A 21,685-nucleotide genomic window follows, 5' to 3' on the forward strand; every position below is an offset into this window, starting at 1 on the left:
CTCGATAACAGAGTACATGTCTCGTACAGAGCTAATGATATAATGATGAAGTAGAGCTCTTTTCAATTATATCACGTAAGATATATTGCTACTAAGCTACACGTGCGCGCTACAAAGAATCCGGAACTTCGAAACGTTCTTTCCTCGCAAACACGTGAACAACTACAACCCATGTTTTTTTTTTCGAAGAGAAGGAGAGAAGCAGAGAAGATCCTCCCTCTCCTCTGAAAGTATATTCGACGTTCACACGTTTCGCTACAAAGATTTTCAAAGATTCGGATCTCGCCCTCACCCCCCTCCAACCCACCCCTGGTCATTTCGTCACCTGTCATCGCGCTGTCATAACGACGCGTATGTGAAAATCGATAGAAAGTCGACGCAACGTTTGCGTCCTAACGTCTCATAATATATGCATATGTATTGTTGATATTGCTGTGTCTATACCGTGGGCGTCTCTTAAGGAGACCTTTTTTCCAAAAATTGCGTGTCGCAATAATCGTTCGATATCCTAAAATGAAATAAAAGAGAAGAAAATTGACGAATAGCGAGCAGCGGCTCGACCGCTATATCACGTTTTTTCACAACGTCTTATGAAATTAACGAACCTACACTTGATGCTCCCTCTCTTAAACTCTCAGTTTCTCACTCATCTCTAATAAATATCTCGTTTAATATCTCGAGAGGAAAATATTTACATCTCGTATAATATTCGAAGAGAAAAAGAGTATTTACAAGTGTGAATCATATAAAAGAATAATACTTTTCTCTCGCTCTCTTTCTCTCTCTCTCTCTCTCTCTCTCTCTCTCTCTCTCTTTCTTTCTTTCTTTCTATAATGCTCTCTACAATCACGTACGAAAAATTCAACGTGTGAAAGTTAAGGCGATAGGATCAACGTAAAGTCGCTCTTGTGCGAAAGATGCACGAATATTTATTTTGTTTCTTTTTTGTTCTTTCTTTTGGAAGACCACGTTTTTTGATTAATTTCCAAATATCGCACGAATCGTCATCAACTCGTTGCGTTCGATAAAATACTGCTTGATATTTTATAGTAAAAATGCTTTATGCATAACACTTTTATGATATAGGATATATACGATTCGCAAGGTGAGTTATGAGGAGAAATCACAGTAAAAAGAAATTATCTTATAGAAACAGAATTGTCAAAGTGACCCGGTGGATTGTCGCGTGAAGATTAAAGAATTTATCGTGGGATAATTAAAATATATATAGGGTGTTTCTTAATAAGTACGAAAAATTTTAGGAGATGATTCTTTGTCGAAAATTAAGGGGAGTTTTTCATATAAACATATACTTCTACATCCCTCCCTGTGGAGTTACACTTCTCCGAAAATGGGGATAAAAATTAGATTTTTATTTTTTAGGTTTTCATTATAATTTTGTTTTTGTTCCAATTTTCCCAACATTTACTCGAATTTTACTTTAAATTTTATTTTAAAATTTAACTTCTCGTAATTCGAAACCTATACTACTTAGCATCATGCTGTGCACGATAATGACGTATTTATTTTTTTTCTTGAAAACTATTGATTTTATGAAAGAAATAAAAGAAATAAAAAAGTTTCTAAATGAATAATAATTTATATCAAACTTTTTACTGCATATGTTTAGATGATTCATTTCGATCCATTAAAAAGTTCTAATAAAGAATTGAATAAGAATTACTAGTTACATCCCCTTATAATAATACAGGAGTCTGAGAAAAATATTAATAAACCTTTTTACTAATAGAAAATATCCACCTAATTTCATTTCTTTCATTTGTTCCAGATTTGAGAAAAAAATAAAAACCTAATTTTTATCCTCATTTTTGGAGGAGTGTAACTCTACAAGGAGAGATGTAGTATATGTTTATATGAAAAACTCCCCTTAATTTTCGACAAAGAATCATCTCCTAAAATTTTTCGCACTTATTAAGAAACACCCTATATAATTAAAATTAAACAATTAAAGTACACAATAATCTCAACATGTGCGAGCGCAAAAGTATCAATAAATTATTTCTTAGACTTGCAATTATTATCGACCATTATCACGATTATGAAAACGTTTTAGAAAAAAGAAATTTATCGGTAAGATTATAAAAGAAGATAAATGTGTCGCATTTAATTAATATAATTGCGAGAAACTTTCGTGTTTATGCTGTTGATTTGGTGAAAGCTCCCGCAAAAACGTGACAGGGAGTAATAAACGAGACGAGATAAGCAAGGAATTACTCGCGAGAAAATTATTCTTCGGAATTTGTGTGTTGCTCTCGTTCTTTTTTTTTTTTTTTTTTTTTTTTCAAAACTACGAGGCAATTCTAAGTTCAAGTTACGATTCTCTCGGAGCGAATTATTTATCGCGTTGAGGAAACCCAACCCGAGTTGTTTCATTCACAGATTGAATAATAGACGAGCGAGTATCGGGGATCCGAAAATCATAAACTTGTAATTTTTAAAAAGTATCGTATCGCGAGCATCATTAAAATCGCGCGCGACGCTTCGTCAATTAAATTACGACGCGCTCCCCCCTCCCCTCGCTTATTAAAATTTACTTTGCCCCAAATCCACGATGCGCATGTTATTTATCGATATTTTACCGTTATATGAAATGCTAAATATATTCAATATTACCATATTGCTCGATATACGTCAGAATATATTATCACAATATTATCATATCATTAAAGTATCGACTTTATAATGACTTTGATTTATGTTATTAAGACACATTTGTCTTCGCGTATAATGAAACAGCGGATAAATCGCTGATTTGAACATGATTCCGTATGAAGCCCCAAATTTTTTTATAGGGAACGTATCATCAAAATACATGATCATCGCGTGAAAAATATTCAATATTCGAGAACGCCATCATTGCATATATTGCACGCTTCTGAAATATTCTTGGTCTTTTATCGATCGATTAATGCGTAGAATGCTTCGTATCAATCCGAATTAATTTTACGCGACGAACAAAGAGACCACGATGTCGATTCGTTGGCGAAGCGTCGCGTAACAAGACGATGATGACTTTTTTTTCCCTCGGATGAAGAATCGAAGAGTCAAACGTGAAATCTATATTTATTCTAACTCGGCTTCTTCGCCCTTTATTAATTGTAGAACTGTTATATATGCATAAAAGTATATGTATATATGTATAATATGTATAGATCGATTTTTATAATATATTTATATACTTTATATATTTTTGTTTTTATAAATATAATTACGTGTATATAATATGTATATATATTAAATGTCTGTGTGTGCATGCATATGCAAATGTGTATGTGTGTATGTGTATATATAATATATATATGTATTGGAAGAACAAGACGCCGTCACGACGCGCGTGTCCGGCCTTAAAAAAGCGTTATGAAAAACGCGTGGGTCCCTTTTTCGAAAAAGTCACTCGAAAAGCAAAAGAGCGATCATGGTGCACGCTTTCGTGTTCACGAGAACGTTTTTAACAACTCTTTTTCGCGTTTTATTGTCGTGTCGCGACAATACGTCTTCGTCGGTCTCGTCAAAAAATCTTGACTCGCGCATCGTTTTCACAGGGTGATTCGTCAAAGGAACTTTCGTCGATCTATGGAATCGAACGATGGCCCCTCACTATCCAAGACTCACGCATTTATAAATATTATTAATTATTTAATTTATAAATATTATTAATTATTTAATTTATAAATGTTATTAATTATTTTTTGAATCTTCATCGAGTATCATTAAAAAAATAATATTGTATGGGTGTCCTTGATTTTTTTAAACGCGATTATATGCAATCAGAAAAGTGTAGTTCTTTGTATATATAAAACAAAGTAATTTATTAAATTATATTATTATTCTTTTTTTATTGCCCCAAAATGAAGAAAATCATGTTCGAAAAAGAAGATTAATCACGTCCGATCACCCGTATAAAAATCGATGTGTACACCACGTAGGTCTTTCACGACTTTAAAATCGATATCCTCGACAACCTCTTTTGCTGGTAAATGTAACAATGACGATGAGAGACTGACGATGACGGTGACGATGATGACGATGATGATGATGATGATGATGATGATGACGACGATGATGGTGACAGTGTTGGATAACGATGAACCATTATAGATACTCAATGATATATATATTTTTGTTTAAATCACACATGCGAGATTATGTAAGGCCTCACTGCCTCTTGCGACGCGACTGTCTCGCATCGTGCAATAAAGTGCATCAAAATTCATAACATTTTTTTGTTTTTTTTTCTTTTTTTTAAATAAATTAGAAATATATTCGTAATAATTGAAAAATTATTCGCGATAATTTGGTAATTGCACTTTATAAATAGAAAGAAAAAATAAAAGAAAAAAAAAAACAAATATAATTCTCTAAATTCGCCCTGAAATTTACTCGAGAAAAATGCACAACCAGTTTTCCCAATCAAACTGTTGAGACAATATATTGCAACGGGAACAAATTACATTGATTATATACTGATAAATTAATCGCGAACGCGAGACAGCCGCTCGGAAATATGTTAATATATACAAATCGTTACACATGCACGGTGCATTCTCGTAGCCTCGATATAAACGTTTCAACCCGTCAACGAGAATAATTTCCCAGACACTGGTATATTTTATAATAGTAGATTATCGGCGTAGGAACGATACGTCCTCCATCGACTATCGTATGAATCACAAAACTGTCGGATGTTCCGACCGAGTCATGCTGATAAAAATGTAATTGTAAATACATATCTCATTTTCCGATTGAAGTCTAATGCCCTGCCATCGATTTAAGCCGCATAAAACGGAGAATATTGTTGGTGCGAAATTTTAAAAATCTATCCGAATTATACCAAGTTCCACTTGTACGAAGTCACGATTGAAACGCAGTCATCTCCATGTTATATCAGTCAATGTAATGTAATGCCCAGAATCGGATTCGAAAAGAAGTCAGATGTTCTCCAAATGTTGACATGATTAAGATCTCTGCTATCATAGAGTTGGCAAAATTCCACACTTTTCGGATAAAGTCTATATCGGTGGTAAAAACTGATATTTTCCGGAAAAAATTGATCTTTTTCATTAAAAGTGTTTGCTTAAAAATCTTTTATGTCAAAATAAAATGTTTTGATATATCAATATTCGTCATTTGAGAGTGTTTTGTAATTTAAACTTTGAGAAAAACGTAATAGATTAAAAGAATCTGTAATAGAATGTGTAATAGATTAAGAAGCGAGAAGATAAGACGTCGAAGATAAATTAGTTTTTCATTATAAGATGTTGAATGGTAATGAATTAGATATAGATCTAATAACAAAAAACAAATATATTTTCTCCGTCGCTTCTTAATAATTTAATTAAAATAAAAATCCTATATTAATAAAAATCTATAAAAATGTTTAATTCTATTATTATTACTTTTTTTCTCATTATACTTAAAAAACAAAATTATTTTAATAAAATTTAGCAATATTAATTATCTAAATTTAGCAATATTAATTGTCAAAAATTTTTGTTTTAAAAATATATATATATATATATATATATTAATTTGAATTAAAAATAACTATTTGATTTCGCTTTTTTATTATATAGTGATTAGTATTTATTAATTAGAATAAAAATATGTTTTTGCATAAAATTATATAAATATAATTGTATAAAAATTATATAAATATAATTGTATAATTGTATATAAATATAATTGTATAAAAATCTTAACATTATATATTAATATCACTTTTATAAAAAATTTTTGACAGTTTATTCCATTGGATAAAAAAAGTCTGAGTCGCAAATAAATTTTTCGTAAACAAGATTTCAAAACAAATATACATTCAATTATGACGACTACATACAATTATTTAATAAATTAATTATGGAATAAATTATTGAATAAACTAATTAATGTTGTGATTGAAACTCTTTAGAAAATAAAAATTAAAACTATAAGAATGTTATAATACAAAAGATCTTTTCTTTCATAAAAACTAGGATTTACCACGATTTTTTTTTCATTCAGACTTTTCCGATCAACCCTAACTATCACTGGCAATAAGTAATTATATTGATAAGCGTTCTCTGAGACAAAGATTGTCGAATTACTTTCGCTCCCGAAATTTTTCCCCGACAACTTTCGAGTCCGATCCTGCCGAATTATTCCAAAAATCGCACATAACTATGCACATAACTACGCCTACACCATCGACGATTCTCTATCGCTAGTACTACGAACGACACATTTATATAATACATTATACAATACGTGATACATCTTCTCTTCGAGTTAACAGCGAGGAGTAAGGTACACTGGAAATGATATTGTTATTCGGTAACACCAATGTTCGCTATAGAGAGGCCCGCGTGCATCGCATCCGTCCTTACGTAATATGTACGCCACCATAAACATACGCTAGACAGCCAGTTGACGTCATATATTGATGACAAAAAATCGCCAGAAATCTCCATTTTTATCTCCATTTTTATCTCCATTTAAAACAATATTATGCACGTTGGAATTAAGTTACACATGATTAAAAATGTTATTCGAAAATTACATTAGGAGCTCTTTGTCTTGACATGAAAATTTTATAAACGTGATGAAAACTACGCGAAACCGTCTCCGGTGACACGCGTAAATGACGGATGCAATGTTTCTCCAAAGAACTCCAAACACATTAGTTCCGAACGCAGTGTTTTTCAAACACTATTCTCCCACATTGGGAACTCTTGGTTCAAGCAGTCTCTGGTAGATACAATTCCGCTGATCGTCCGTTTCGTTTTACATTCAAATAAAGTAGGCTTTAAACTGATTGTGAGTCCACATTCATTACGCAAACAAGTGCGTTAAATCTATCTTTAAAAACGAATCAATTTTTTGTCTTTTGCAAACGTGGACTCGAGACTGTTTAAAAGTATAAGATAGAGGACATCTACCAAGGTGGTAGAGGACATCTACCAAGTGGTAGACTGTGGGAAGAGCGTTTCGTTTTTGAAAAACACCAGCTCGACATATCTAAGATCTACGAGGGGGTGAATATCGAAGTACAAGATGTGGAACACAAAACGAGGAAACGCGAAGGAGGAAAAAAGAGAATGAAAAGAAATCAAAAGTAGTCTTACCTGGATTCCGTCTGCATCACCCTTTGGGTCCTCTCCTGCGGGGACAGTCCTCGGGATTCGCCAGCCTTGCTTGTTCTCGCGCGTTCTCTCTAGCAATCGACACTCAATTCTACTGCCTATAGAAATTAATATGCGTCTAAATCGCGGGCGTTCCGAAGCTTTCCCTTCCGTTTCTCTTCTCTCGTTAGTCGTGTAAGTGTATGTAAGTGTGGAGAGCAAGATGGGCAATAGAGATCGGATTAAGGCACTCGGGTTATTTCGAATCGATCCTTACAATCGGGGATAAGTGGGAAAGAAGAGAGGGGAGGTTGAATTAAGAGCTAAGGGCGATTTGCACGGAGAAAGTGGCTTCAAAGTGGAACGAGCGTGAAGGGGAGGATATGTTGTGCACTTTGGTTCACTTCTCTCTCCGGGTACACTTCTCCAAAACATCATACAAGGGAAAAGGGGGGAGACTCAAAAGATGATGGGGGAGAGTACAGCCGCTTCCTCGATTCTTCAAACATACCTTTTCGGCGAATAATGAATCTTTCTCTCTCTTTTTTTTCTTCGGATGAAGAAGAGAATCGGGGTCGATAAGCAGTATAGATAAAGCAGTTCGCTTTAATCCTCGGCTCGCTGCCTCCGGCTCGCTTTTTATTGCTTCTACAACGTCCGTCGAAGAGGATAGACTCACTCTACTATCACATTTAGCGAGAATATTCTTGGCTCTCGCGTGCCCGTACCCCCTATAAGCGGGGGAGGGTAGGGGGAGGAAAGAAGTGATAGGCGCGTATATCATCGTGTTATCGAGTTACACGCGTGTGTAAAAAATTCACTACAATCTATTTAGAGTATCCCAGGTTCTCGACTAATTACTTTCTCTCTCTCTCTCTCTTTCCCTCTTTCTTTTTCGCTAGTTGTTCTACTTACGATTAACAAGATTGACGAGATCGCGATGTACGCGTGAGATCACTCTTTTTTTTAAAGGCAAGACGATATATATGTATATGTTGTACGATCTCTCTGATCGTGTCTCTACTCTTGATCGCCAAGGAAGACACGAGTACTCGCGTTAAGTACCACGATAACGAAAGGAAAAGCGTAGTCACTTCGCGAGTAAATTGTTTCCTTTTGTGTTCGGAAAACAGTTTGGATTCTCTCTTTCTCTCTCTCTCTCACATTCTGTCTTCTCTAAAGTGATATACTCGGGACTTGGAGGAGTTCTTTCTCCGTGCTGTGGTGGAGCTATCGTATCGGCAAAGCGTATCTACCGATGGGCGGATTCATCATCCTCTTGCACGTCGGATAATGAATCATTTATATCCGCTGCTCTTCTCGATTCTAAGGATCGCAATTACGGTTTTCACCTTAGACAGCTAATCGATCACCTTCTGCCGCGTGAAAACAAAATCGAAAGGTCTTATCATATTTTCCTCGTAAATGCAATAAACACTTTACCAACAACGATATGAAAAAATACATACCTACAAATCCATACGTATATATATATATATATGATGTTTTTCATAAAGTGTTAAGGTGTTTTCTTCGAAGCTTGGCATTGTACAAAAATGTTTCAGGTAAAATTGATGGAGTTTTAACAGGTGAAAAGAGTTGATAATCTTGAATTTTAACTAATTGTAAGATCGTTTTCAAGCTTATGCAAAGGTCAATACAGTTTTTTTTAAATGGAATTATCCTAATTTTTTTATATAAATCGATTCCTCGCAATATTCGGCGTAAAAAGTTATAAGGGTGGGATGGTCAAAAATTGAATAGAATTTTATATTTTAATTCAACATAAATTTTACATAAACTGCCTCGTATATAAATATCTCGTAAAATATTCATTTTTTAATTATTTTATTCAATACTTTTATGTATAAAATAATAGAAGGAATCAACTGACATAAAGAAAAAGAGTAGTTTAAAAAAAAAAATATGTAACTACTTGTTGCAAAGCTCAAAATTCTATCAATTTTATTTGAGACATTTTTTATATCAAGTCGTGAAGAAAACACCTTGGATGTAAAGCACCCTGTATGCACGAAAGATATAAATCATCCATAAATAATATATAAAAGTTTCGACAAATAACTTTTACATCGAAAGAAAATTGGATATTTTTGCGTCGCGAGAAAGAAAAGATCGCCCATCGATAGAGACGCTTTTCTGATCGAATGTAAAGAATGTGAAGAATTAGTTAGTGAGATTTGAGGGATGGAAAGTATCAGGGGTAATCTCTGACTTTTTCATACAACGAAAAATACGCCTACGCGCCTCCAAAAGCTAGTAGAACACACATCTACTTTGACATTATGTAGCAAAACTGTACGCATCGTCTGACTATATGGACACAGTATTATTTATACTTATTAAGGGGAAAGAAATTGGATACATATTATTTATACCCGTTATAGGGGAGAAAATAGGGAAAAGGAAAGAGAAAAAAAACTGGGACAGAGAACGACAATGTGAGGAACGCGTATAGCTGCGTACAGCATAATAAATCGATTATTTCTACATTTTTTTATAAAACACAAAGTAGATCTGTTTTATATCGTTGCAATATTTGCGCCAATATTCGCCCTTTCTTCCTTTCAGAGATTTTAATTCCACATTTTATTATATATCCATTTGTTTCACTGTAATTTAATTTTCATCAAGGTTTTATTAACGGTTTATTCGGGGCAATTTTTTACACAGGATTTAATTAAATTCGCAAAATTTAATTAAATTATTTTTACGTGATAAAGACAATTTCAAATATGTATATGTATGTGATTTTTTATACTAGTAAAATTTTGCAAAATTTTGAAATAGGTATTATGCAAACAATACCTCATTGCAGCTATATTGTTTTTTCTTTTCTTTTTTTTTTTTTTTTTTTTTTTCAAAAAAGAAAGATGATTCTTTGCTCGCAATCGGTATTAATGTTACGAAAGAACGAGATAAAAACTAGTTAACTGCGTTATTCTCACGCAGGAATTAATGGGAAATTAAGAAGGGACGTCAATAAAAATATACGTCGAGAGATATACTCTTACTTGCCGATTAGAGTGCGCCAGAGGTGGTCTAGCTAAGATGCATGCGCTACAACAAATTCGCCGACTGTTTTAAACCACTTAAGAAGCGTAAGGGGTGGCAGGGAAACGGGAGACATAATCATCAAGATAGCTATCTAGAGAAAAAAACGTGGGCGATACTCCCTGGTTGGCCGAAACAGACATGGGGAAACTTTCGAGCAACCTTTCTCTTCGATTGAATCTCCTTAATTGTAATAATCATGATCTCGTATGCGTCATCATATTATCAGTCAACATGTGCAGAATTATTCCAAAATATCATCGTATAACTTTCTCAAAAATTCTTCAAATAATTTAAAGTCTAATTTTTCATTAAGAAACAAAAATATGACACTTGTAATTTTTCCATAATTAACGAATGCAAATGGCATTTAGCAAAAAAAGCTTCAACATTGGATAACGAAATTGTATATTCGGTTGGATTCTCTGATCAGATTTTAAACTTAAAATTTCATCATAAAATCATAAGAACTTAGAAAATTATACGCGAGGAAAATGATAATTTTTTTCCAACATTGTCGAGGAAGAGTCTTATAGAGGAAGCTGTGGCTGAAGATGCTATATGGGGTGCACCTCAGTAATCCTCTTTACACACGGAACAGCAAATAGAGCAACAAGTGATACCAAAGTTGAAAGTCGGCTGACGTTATTGAAGTAAATGTAATATTCTTCTTTACGAGATCTGCATGAGTTTTTGATATTTCTCATACATTTGAGGAGTATAAACTTTCAGAGAGAAAAGTCATGATCAAAAATCCAAGAAGATGTATCTTCAACAAACTAGTTTAAAGGTAATATTTTAAAGGTACAACGCCACGAGGGGATAAATTTAGCTATTAAAAGAATTTTACATCATCTCATCATACATAAAAATCATACATTAATTTATATTACTATCAATTTCAACAGAGAAATCAAAAAATATCCATTACTAATCATCAGATAATTAAAGCACAAAATATAACTTTTATGATACGAGTTATGTAAAATTCAAATTTTAATTCTATAGAAATTATTTTAATTTTATAACTATTTGTAAAATTTATATTAGAAAATAACATTATATTTCTCGGGAAAAAAATGAGAAAAAAATCAATTAATATTAGATTCATATAATTTATATGTAAAAAAAAAATTGATATTGCAACATATTAAAATGATGTGAAAATTTTCATATTTCGAAACTTTCATTTTTTTCTTATTCGGAGGTTTCGGATTCCGGGGAAATAATTTTTAACCCTTGTTTTTGGACCAACCAGAGAGCGGCTCGAAACGAGCGCCCAGCGGGGTTAACGAGACTATAATTACGATTTAATATTAATTAGCCAATCAGGGCGGGTTGCCACCCCCGCGGGGCGCGCATGTTCTACCAGGGGCGTAAAACACAGGCGTTCGATTGAGCGAGTTAGTGATAAGAATTCAAAACAATGATTATAATTACGAGGAATAGTAATAAGAAGGCCGATATTGTACAATGTATATAATACGCTAAGTAATACATACATACATACATATATGTATGTATATGTACACATGTATGTATGATATATATATATATATATATATATATATATATATATATATATTCGACTAAATAGACAGTAAGAAGGAACAAATAAACGTATATAATAAGTAAGATAGAATAATCAAATATATATACAGCACCAACGTAATTACTTTTTGCCAACAAGTTAGGCAAGAAAGATACGAGGTTTATCAATAATAAATTACAAGGTGAGAGGGGGGGATCGCAAATACGGATGGAGGAAATTTCTGGGGAGATTTATAGCTATGGGTGACTGGAAGGAAAGTAGAAGGTGGGGAAGGGCGGGGGGCGAGGGGGGGGGGCAAGTGAGAAGATACAAAGGAGAGATACACAAATAGAGGTTAGCTACAAGTTTTAAACGACTACTTTATTGGCAATTTTTTTTCTAGGCATCAACCTATACTAATTTTACGTTACGTTTTCGTTCGTGTTGCTGTCGTTCTTGGCGTGCGCCAACTAGCGTACTCTTGCGTTAGCGTCGTATATCTTCCTGTCTAGTATGCGTGTACGTTTATATGCATTTATGTGTGCACGTGTATGTGGTCGTATGCATCGCGCACGCGCTCGGACGCAAACGTCAAAATAATCGCCGCCGGATAATCGGTTTTCTTTCCCTTGCCCGATCGAGATAAGATAGGCCCAGATAAGCGAACGGAGGAAAGAAAGGGGGCAAACAAAACGGAAATGCGATATAAAATGGAGAAGAGCCCGAACGTTTACATTGGCATCGCCAATACGTTACAACTGATCTGAAGGGAGGAGGGAGGGAGGGGGGGGGAAGAAACCGAGAGTTGGCGACTTTTTGGATGAACGATGGGATGAGAGGAGAGAGTACGAGCCCCCGTGATCGATCGTCGCCTCCATCCCCGGGGTGACTTTGCATGGCGAACCCCCTTTCCCGCCTTTCTTTCCTCTTCCTCCTTTCGATTGGCGATCGAATTGGCTTGCGTCGCGACGCGCGTTTTTATATTTCAATAGGAACCCAACAATTATCCCCTTTATGGCACGCACGTGTGTGGCTGGCACGTAAGAATCTAATAAACGATAACACAAAGTGGCGGGATAAATTAAGGGAACATTTAAGAGAGCCGCGACTCGCGGGCACGCACGCGATGCGTCACGTGTTGGTACGAATATAAAGAACACGTATGTGTGTGTGTGTGTGTGTGTGTGTGTGTGTTTTGTAAGAGTCGCTAATAATAATGATAATAATTATAATCGTAATAATAATGACAAGCACAATAATGATGCTGATGCGTAATAATAATAATAATAATAATAATAATAATAATAATAGTAATCAAGAATATTAATAATAGTAATAATAATAATAATTGTGAGATAATGGCGATAATGATAATGAATAGCAGTAATAATAGTAATGCGATTCGAGTATCGAGTATATCAGCGCTTACGCAATTAAGACGTTGGGAGTGTTAAGAGGGACGTGCGTATGTTTGCATGTACATACATTACACAGTTCGATTTCGTTCTCCGTCTTCCTTTCTCTCCCTCTCTCTCTCTCTCTCACTCTCACTCTTTCTCTTTCGCTTCTCCTTTCTTAGATTCTTTCCCACACATATGTACATATAAGTATCGATCTTTCGTCAGACAATTTCTCGGTTTTTGTCCGTAATGTTCCACAGTCGGGCGAAGGTTGCTTGGGAAATTTGCACGGAAGGGGGAAATTAAGTAACTAGGCGCGGGGAAGGGGAGATGCCCGGAAGACTCGAAGTGAAAATAGTAAAGCCAAGGATTGTTCGTTGTCGTGCAAAAGTTAAAAATATCTCGTCGACAAGTGTTGACCGATTGAATCTTGCACGAAAAAAATTACACGAGAGGCAAAGAGGAATTAATATCCGGGATAACAAAATTGCTCTAATCGCGTAATTAAACGAGAAGATTTGATTCAACGAGAAAAAAAGCGATAGAGAATCGTGAGGCTTCTTTTTTCTTTTTTTTTTTCTTTTTTTCTTTTATTCTCTTCTCTCTTGAATATATTTCGAGCAATGACGTTCGTGTCGACGGGAAAGCGGAAGTGCAAACGGATCGTAATGAGAAAAGCGGAAGACGGAGGAGGGAGGGGGGGGGAGGAAGAGGTTTCGGAGGAGAATCAAAAAGGTGGATATGAGACGATTAGGGGGAAAGATATTTCAACCAGCATGCTTCACCTACGTTTCATACACAACTAGTGATGGTTAGAGCGCTCATCAAAAAATACCAGCTACGCTAATAATTACTAACAACATTCGCAATATGTATATATATATATATATGTATATATGTATATGAGATACACAATTGTCAGACTGAGATACAAAATATATATTACATATATTATACATTATATAATATATATAATATATATAATATATACATATATACTAAGGGATGTTACGTGGAACTGGACCAAATCGGGAAAGATCGAAAGGATCGGAAGGAGGAGCTGTGCTAATCGGAAGAGAGAGATGGCTTTCACCGTGGTGATATTTTTTTCCTCGACAATGACGGTGTCATTGGGCAGATATTAGAGGTAAAAACACCAGACAAGGCGAGAGAGACTCGATTTTCGCCGCGCGAAAATCGTGGAACTTATCTGTCACCGTCGACGATGACGATGATTTCACATTGACGCTGAAAATTGCCGGAGAACGAAAATACGCGACAACCCGCGAGATTCACGAGACGAGATTATCAGCAGACACGAGTCCCCAACCCTTTATAGGGATAATTGTGGTTGCAAAAAAAATTAGCACACGAATCTTGTAAAATAAAGCAGTATTTTGCGTGGATGTTAATCAGCTTGTCTAAAAAATTATCGACCCTTGCTGCCCTGTAAAGGGTTGCTTTACCGAAGCCACGATCGATCTCGTCTCTAGTGCTCGACGTCTTAAGACTTGTTTGCAACGCATCTCAACGACGTTACAATACACCGTACGTTATGGGCTATAATGGATTAGACTACATCCCTCGATCTATATATCGATCGTATATGATTATGAGGCTTTACATACTTATGATTTAATTATAATTGCATATTCAAAATGCAAGGAATAATTCGCGCGTCGCGGAACGAATTGACATGTGTGCGATATTAACTTGTCGCGAGAGTTTATGCGAAAGCAATATCGGATTGAAGATTCCCTATTACAGCTCATAACGGTTCGCTGATAAGATTGCAAAATCGTCACAGAGGGTGCGCTCGGTCAAATTATCGCGTTTCTTTTTCCCCTCCCTCCCGCTCTCTTTCTCTTCTCGTCGGGATAACTGACGATGAGACACTTCCGAAATGAACAGATCAGGGAAACGTCCGAGACTTTGATGTTTCGCGACTCGTACGGCTAAATTTATTGCTGAGAAATTTTACGAGTAACCCTTCCATCTTCGTCGAGCCGACAGGAGTAGAGTAAATCGCGAGCCGTTATTATTTAACGATACATCGTCCAATTTCCGAGATACCCGAGGGACAGTCCTCGATTTGCAGTCTCGATGACGATCCGTCCGGAGAATCGCGCTTCTCCGGGACGATTGAGGCTTGTTTCGACCCGTAATGGAAACGTACAATACCGGTCAAAAGTGTTGCATCGCTTGTGAACACAAGGTAGATGTTATTCAATGAAAGAAAAAACTTATATTAATATTATCAAATTATATTTTATTACTATTATTTCAATCATAACGAGCAACCTGACCTAAATATTGAATTTCTGATCCTTCAAAATAGTTTCCCTCTGCATTCAATGAGTTTTTTTTTTTAAATTGTTACTGAATACAGGTTACATTTTTTTCGATTCTTTTACAAAGTTCGTCCCACGATAGTCTTATCGAATTAAGCTTCGATAATTGAGAGAGGAAGGTTATTTTGAAGACTCAAAAATTTAATATTTGTTATAATTTTTAATTTTTACGACATGTAAAGAATAAAATATAAGTTGATAATATTTATACATGTTTCTATTACATTAAAGTAACGATTTTCCTGCTTTTCTAACAATAAGTAATGCAATACTCTTGATCAGTGCTGTATAGAAACTAGGTAGGGATACTAGGGATTTTTTGCAACCAGAGTTTTGAAAAAAACAGGGCAGATTTCGGCGAGATCAAAAAAATGTCGATTTTTACCGCGAAAAAATCTCTCGAAAAGATTTCTCGAGTGTGGATCTACAGGTGAAGGATTTTACCTTTTGTTGTCGAAAATTTGAACTCGCCGAAATTGCCCCCGATTCTCGCATCTTCGAGAAAATTTCGCGGAATCGTCGAGCATTCGCGAGCGTCCGTCGCGGAATTTCTTCGCTTCCAGAAGGCAACTTTGAAAATAAATACATCGGGAGAACGCGTACGATGGTTCGACGACACCGGCTCGAAAAATCTCCTCGGGAAAACAGCCCCGAACAGAGCCTCTCTCTCTCTCTCTCTCTCTCTTTATCCTTCTTCCGTTAATAAAAAAAAAATATTATAATACAAAAAAAACAGATGTTCTCGAAAAATTTTTTATTTTCACTTAGAAAAAATGTTCGCGCCCGCGAGCAAGAAAAATGAGAGAGAGAGAAAGAGAGAGAGAGAAATGGGAGGAGAGATATGATGGACCGAAGACGGAGGAGGAAAGCGGGGTCCGCAGAAGTGTCTATCGAGAATGAAAACTGCGATCTTCTCATTTTTCGCGTCTACTGTCTCCTCGTCCATTGTTCGTCCCGTTTGTTTCTCTCTGAACGTTTTCGTTCTTACTTTTGTATAATATATCCCCTTAATACGTCATAAATATCACTCGCGAGTTTTTTGTTTATCCTTAGCATTACGGTGTGTATGTATATAATTATATATTTTTTTGTTCATATATATATATATATGTATATTAAAGTATATATATATGTGTAGTATCACTAGAGAATATTACTTGTTTCGGAAGGATCGGAGATCCTTCCCAATCCCCAACGCTCTCGGATCCTTCCCTCGCTTTATCGCTCGTTTATTATTATCCAAATCCTTTCGCATCTCGAGTATTCGTATATTTATATACCTAGGAGATTATCTCATCTATCGATTACGCGCGCAAAGGCGCCGACGCATTTTGTATTTTCGTTAATAATACTCGTATAATAATAGTGTAGTTTAAAGTTTGAGTCAATCGCTTATTGCTCGAAATTTCTCACATCCTACATACGACTCCTCGTCGAAGACGCCCCGTGTTCGTCCCGCCGACGACGACGACCCTCTCTCATCTAAATTCCATCTCCCAATCCCATCCGGAAAGAAACTACTGAAAATATTCGCGAAATACTCGTCGACACCGATCGACGAAATGAGATCATTCGGGCGAACCAAACGCCCCTTCTCCCCCTCCCCCTGTCATACATGCACTTGATATTCCTACAGACTATCGGTAATGTACGAGATAAAAAAAAAACTAGAGGTAAAGAAAATAAATTAAGCGAATATCGCGCGGCGAATCTACGGTCGCGCGAAACAACACTTGAGAAACTTACGAACTAAGACACATCGACAATTTCAAGCGCTGCATTGCGCTTTAACGAATAATTTAAATAATTAAAATAAAGCAAAAAAAAATGTAAAAGGGACGGGATAGATATCGATTGGAGGAAACTTCGCGTATTTACACGAGAGTTTGACAAGCTGGCGCAAATCGTCGCAAAGACACATTTAAACTTGAATACTTGTCGCGGCGAGTCGATCTCGGGGCGTATAAATTAAATATCTGTCTCTCTTTCTCTCACATACTCTCTCGCACAAATATCTTTTTAATAATACCTTCCTCACGAGTGCCTTAACTTACGCGACTTAAGACTTAAATACCTAATTTATCGCTTGAGTTATACGTGAGCTAATCTCAATCTTGAATTCCCGTTTCTCGCAGTTTAACGTACAGTCGCACAAGTTCTCTTAAGTGTATTTATAAAGATGCGTAATATAATAATATCTCTTAAGTATCTGTCTCTCGCGCGCGCGTCCGGGGGGAAAAGCCCTCCCCCCTGTATTACTTATTGTTACGAGTTATTCGCTTAAGTATCTATATCCGCTATCATCAATAATGCTATCTGTGTGGGTGTAGGTGTATGTGTGTGTTTGCTTAAGATTAACTTAAATAAAACTGCCGACTCGTCCTCTCTTAGGAGCTCATTAAGTGACGCCGATCGCTCGCGGCTTACATCGCGTGCGCATGATACTGTCGATCAATTTCTTAACAACTATTCAGCGCAATACATCCCTTTGCGCGGATTACAATCGCTAAAAGTCTTATTTGTTCGACGCGACTCGAATTTAATCAAATTACATTCGCGTGTATGTGTATATTATATGTATTGTGTGTGTGTGTATCGCTAGTCTTATTTAACGCGATGGAGAGCGGAGAAATATTGTCTTCCATTATTTGAAGAAAAATATATATATATATACGTGTGTATATATGTATCTATACATTATACATAGTCGTACACGTGTCCCCCTCGTGTTGTTCCTCATCGTGTGTGTATCGTACGTATGTAATCTCGAAAGGGTCTGCTCGTTCGCGCGAAATGGATTGTATGTGTGGTGACCTGTTGCCTCTGGAAATGCGAGAGGAAACGCGAGCTTGGAAGCGCGATGCGACGAAGAGGATCGTGAAGGAGTCCGTCGTCGTGTCGTTGTAGTCGTCGCTCGGACCTCGGAATAAAGACAAAGCGAGAGAAAGTGAAATGCCTCCCTGCCCGTTTACGTTCGTTTGGCACTTGACGCGAATCTAGTCTCTCTAACATTAAGTCTTTCGCTATCGATTCGACTCGCGCTGACGAAGAAACAGAGTCCGAGCGGTCGGTGTGTGTTTTACTCTGAAGACGCGTTCGGGTAAAATCGGTCTTATTTTCTCACTCGATTGGTATCTCTCATTCGTACGCATCGCATTCGTACTTCAGTCTCTGGCGAAGGCAACTCGACAATGTATTTTGGCGGAATATGCGCACATGTATCATCATCATCATCATCATCATCAAGAGACATGAGAAAATGTATACATGTAAAAAAAAAAGAGAGAGGAAGTAAGGGGGCAACCGGGCGAACTTTTTGTCTCGAACCTTGCGCGGCGGAAAGTAAATCGTTCACCGCCTCTCGCATTTTTCTCTTTTTATTGCTTCGTGGCCAGAAAACGGCCGGGAACAAGTAAGAAACTAAGAGACTATCGCTAATGGATCGCGTTGATTAACATAACGAGCATAGATGAGGCGCGATTCAAGTCTATAACGCGTTAATCTAAATAGGAACCAAAGTATACGCAATGACTTGTGATCGTGAGAAATGGATATGAATCGGAGACGCGATAACGAAAGACAAATGGGATCTGAAAAAATAATAACACGTAATGAGGCTCATCAGCCTCGATCCTCAGCGCGACGCTCTAAATAAATTAAATAATTAAGTATGACGTTAAACGCAAAAAAATGTTCGTTTTGGAAAAACAATCCAATATAATCCTTTCAATCTGATCTTACGAGCTTCGCCTCGCGCACCTAATTCTAGTCGTCACTTTCACCCGAGAGATCGTTTATTCCCTTGACAATCTTTGCTTTTCGCTCGAGTACGAAACGATTGAAATTTCAGCTTTCTTTATTGGATCCGTTCCGCTTGTAAGCTTTTCCACGTGTGTATGTGTGAGTGTACGTGTACGTGTGTGTGTATGATTTCATCCCGTAACAAAAGTATCGAAGAATCCATCATCCCTACTAGCGTCGCTTACCGGTGATGCGAGAACGACCAATGAAATGGCGATCGGAAGCATCAAGTCGGAAGTTATCTTCGTCGAGAGTATTTTCATTGTCTCGTCGCTGCAGTTTTGCAAGCGGTGGGCCATTTTCCTCCACGAGACACTTTGAATTCCCTCGATATCGAGGGAATGGAAAGGCGGGGGTGATTTCGCAGGCATTCGACCTCGGAGAGTACAAACACGTGGATTTGTTCGTTCGCCGGATCCCAAGGTCGTGGCGGCGACGTCTCCGCTTTAAACGTACATCCCCATCCCGTACATGGATCCCCAGTCGACGCCCTGGAAGCTCGACATGTCGACGTTGGTGAGCGAGTAGCCCTGATAGGGATTGCCGGGCGCCGCGGCAGCGGCCGGTGACGTCGCCGCTGCCGCGGCTGCAGCCGCGGCCGCAGCCGCACCGTGGTTCGGCGCCGGTGCCGCGGGTGCGGCTGGCGCCGCGGCAGCCGCGGCCGCCGCTACTGCCGCGGCCGGTATCGGATACGGCGCGTATCGATACGCGGAGAGGGCCGGATAGCCGCCGGTAGCGGCAAACAGCTTGCCGTAACCCGCGACCGCGTTCTGCACCTGCGCCGCCGCTGCCGCGGCTGCGGCTGCCTGCACCTGCGCGGCCTGCGCCTGCGCCGCGACGAGCTGCGAGGCAGCCGCAGCGACAGGCAGCGGCGGTTGCGGTGCGAGCCGCACGCCGAGGGCGCCCAGGACCACCCGTTTGCCGAGGGCGAGAGCGCCCGGCTGCACCGCCTCCTTGGGCTGCGCCTTCTTGCACTCGACCTTCTTGTTCTTGATGGTGTGAAAGTGTATCTCGCATACGCGGTCGACGACGTCCTCGTTTTCGAACGTGACGAAGCCGAAGCCGCGGTGTCGTTTGGTCTGCTGGTCCATCAGCATCACCGTCTCCTCCACCTTGCCGAATTGATTGAAGTAGGCCTTGACCTCGTCGCTGCTCGTGTCCTGACTGACACCGCCCACGAAGATCTTCTTGGTGCGATTGGCCTGTTTCGCGCGGTTCTTCGGCGTCGCGTGCTTCGGATCGATCTTCTTGCCGTCCAGGGTGTGGATGGGACACTTGAGGACTTTGTCGACGCTACCGGGCTCGGCGAACGTGATGAAGCCGAAACCGCGGCTACGCTGCAACCGAACAAGCCGAGAAACCGGCACGATGCACATGGACCGTCTATTGCGTCCCGCCCCTCTTTCCTGAGACTGTTTCTCTCTCGCTCTCGCGATCAAACCGCTCCGACATCCGGACTCATCGAGGGACGACCGCGTCTATCTCCACCTTCGCTCGACTTATCGCAAGACTGACGAATTGGAACGAGTTCTCGTGATCATGTGAAACATCATTTCGCGATCCAGATATAACGACGCTGAATTTATTCATCCTTCGAAACAAAATATAATAGAGGGCTTATTTTGCAGAAATCGTTTGTCGGGCATTTATCGATTTCTAGCTTGCTAGAATGATCACCAAAACTGGTCCCTTCGTCTTCTCCTAATCCGTAGCGGTTTCGATCCGAATGTAAGATCCGCTTCCTGATTTCGTGCGAAATTATCCTCATCTTTATCCTGTCGTTGGTGATCTCGTAGCTCTTGTTATGAACGGTTAACTAGTGCTACCAAACTACCATTTGCATGCAAGACTGTCCAAGCCAATGTTTAAGACAAACATTCTAATGTTACGTGAAACAAAGACTGCGATAAGACTCAAATCCATTACGAACGTTAAGGAGCTACTGATATGTATAATATATATATATATATATATATGTATATACGTATTACATCTTTTTCTCTGCCCCACCCTCTCGTACGCGAAATCTCCGTTCGTCTACTCGCATTCGATATTTTCTCCCGCTTGCAAATCCGACAAGAAAAAGAAAAAAAAAAAGAAATAAAGAGCAACTGCCTTTCCCCACCTTTTTTAAAAATATAATGCGATTAATAAATACCTAATACAATCTACTCTCTTCTCTTGATACTTTATATCAGCAATTAATTACACCGATTAGTACAACTTTTCATCTACTACGGTCTACTACGTATATAGTTTCGTGCAAAAAGTGGAAGGAGAGATTGCTTGGTGCATCGAATCCTGTCGAGGTAAAAACTCCTTTCTCTCGCGACTTCTTCGCGGCCGTACCCCGCAATGCACGAGAGTCGGGGTGGGCCCGGAAATCGTTTGTGGCAAAATCAATCTGGCGCG

The 21,685-nt window shown here is 38.0% G+C and overlaps 1 protein-coding gene across 10 annotated transcripts in view; it reads right to left on the reverse strand.

Annotated features, from left to right (window-relative positions):
- Positions 1-12,081: 12,081 nt before the first annotated feature.
- LOC105253985 (RNA-binding protein Musashi homolog 2) overlaps positions 12,082-21,685 on the reverse strand; it is a 128,436-nt gene continuing 118,832 nt past the window's right edge. For all 10 annotated transcript variants that reach the window (XM_025409896.1, XM_025409902.1, XM_025409900.1 and 7 more), the window contains one exon: positions 12,082-20,610. In XM_025409896.1, coding sequence (XP_025265681.1) covers positions 19,720-20,610 — 891 coding nt within the window. In that variant the 3' untranslated portion in view covers positions 12,082-19,719. The remainder of the gene's footprint in view (positions 20,611-21,685) is intronic.

The sequence above is a fragment of the Camponotus floridanus genome, unplaced genomic scaffold (assembly GCF_003227725.1).
Source record: "Camponotus floridanus strain SB8 unplaced genomic scaffold, Cflo_v7.5 scaffold29, whole genome shotgun sequence".
Classification (NCBI taxonomy): Eukaryota; Metazoa; Arthropoda; class Insecta; order Hymenoptera; family Formicidae; genus Camponotus; species Camponotus floridanus.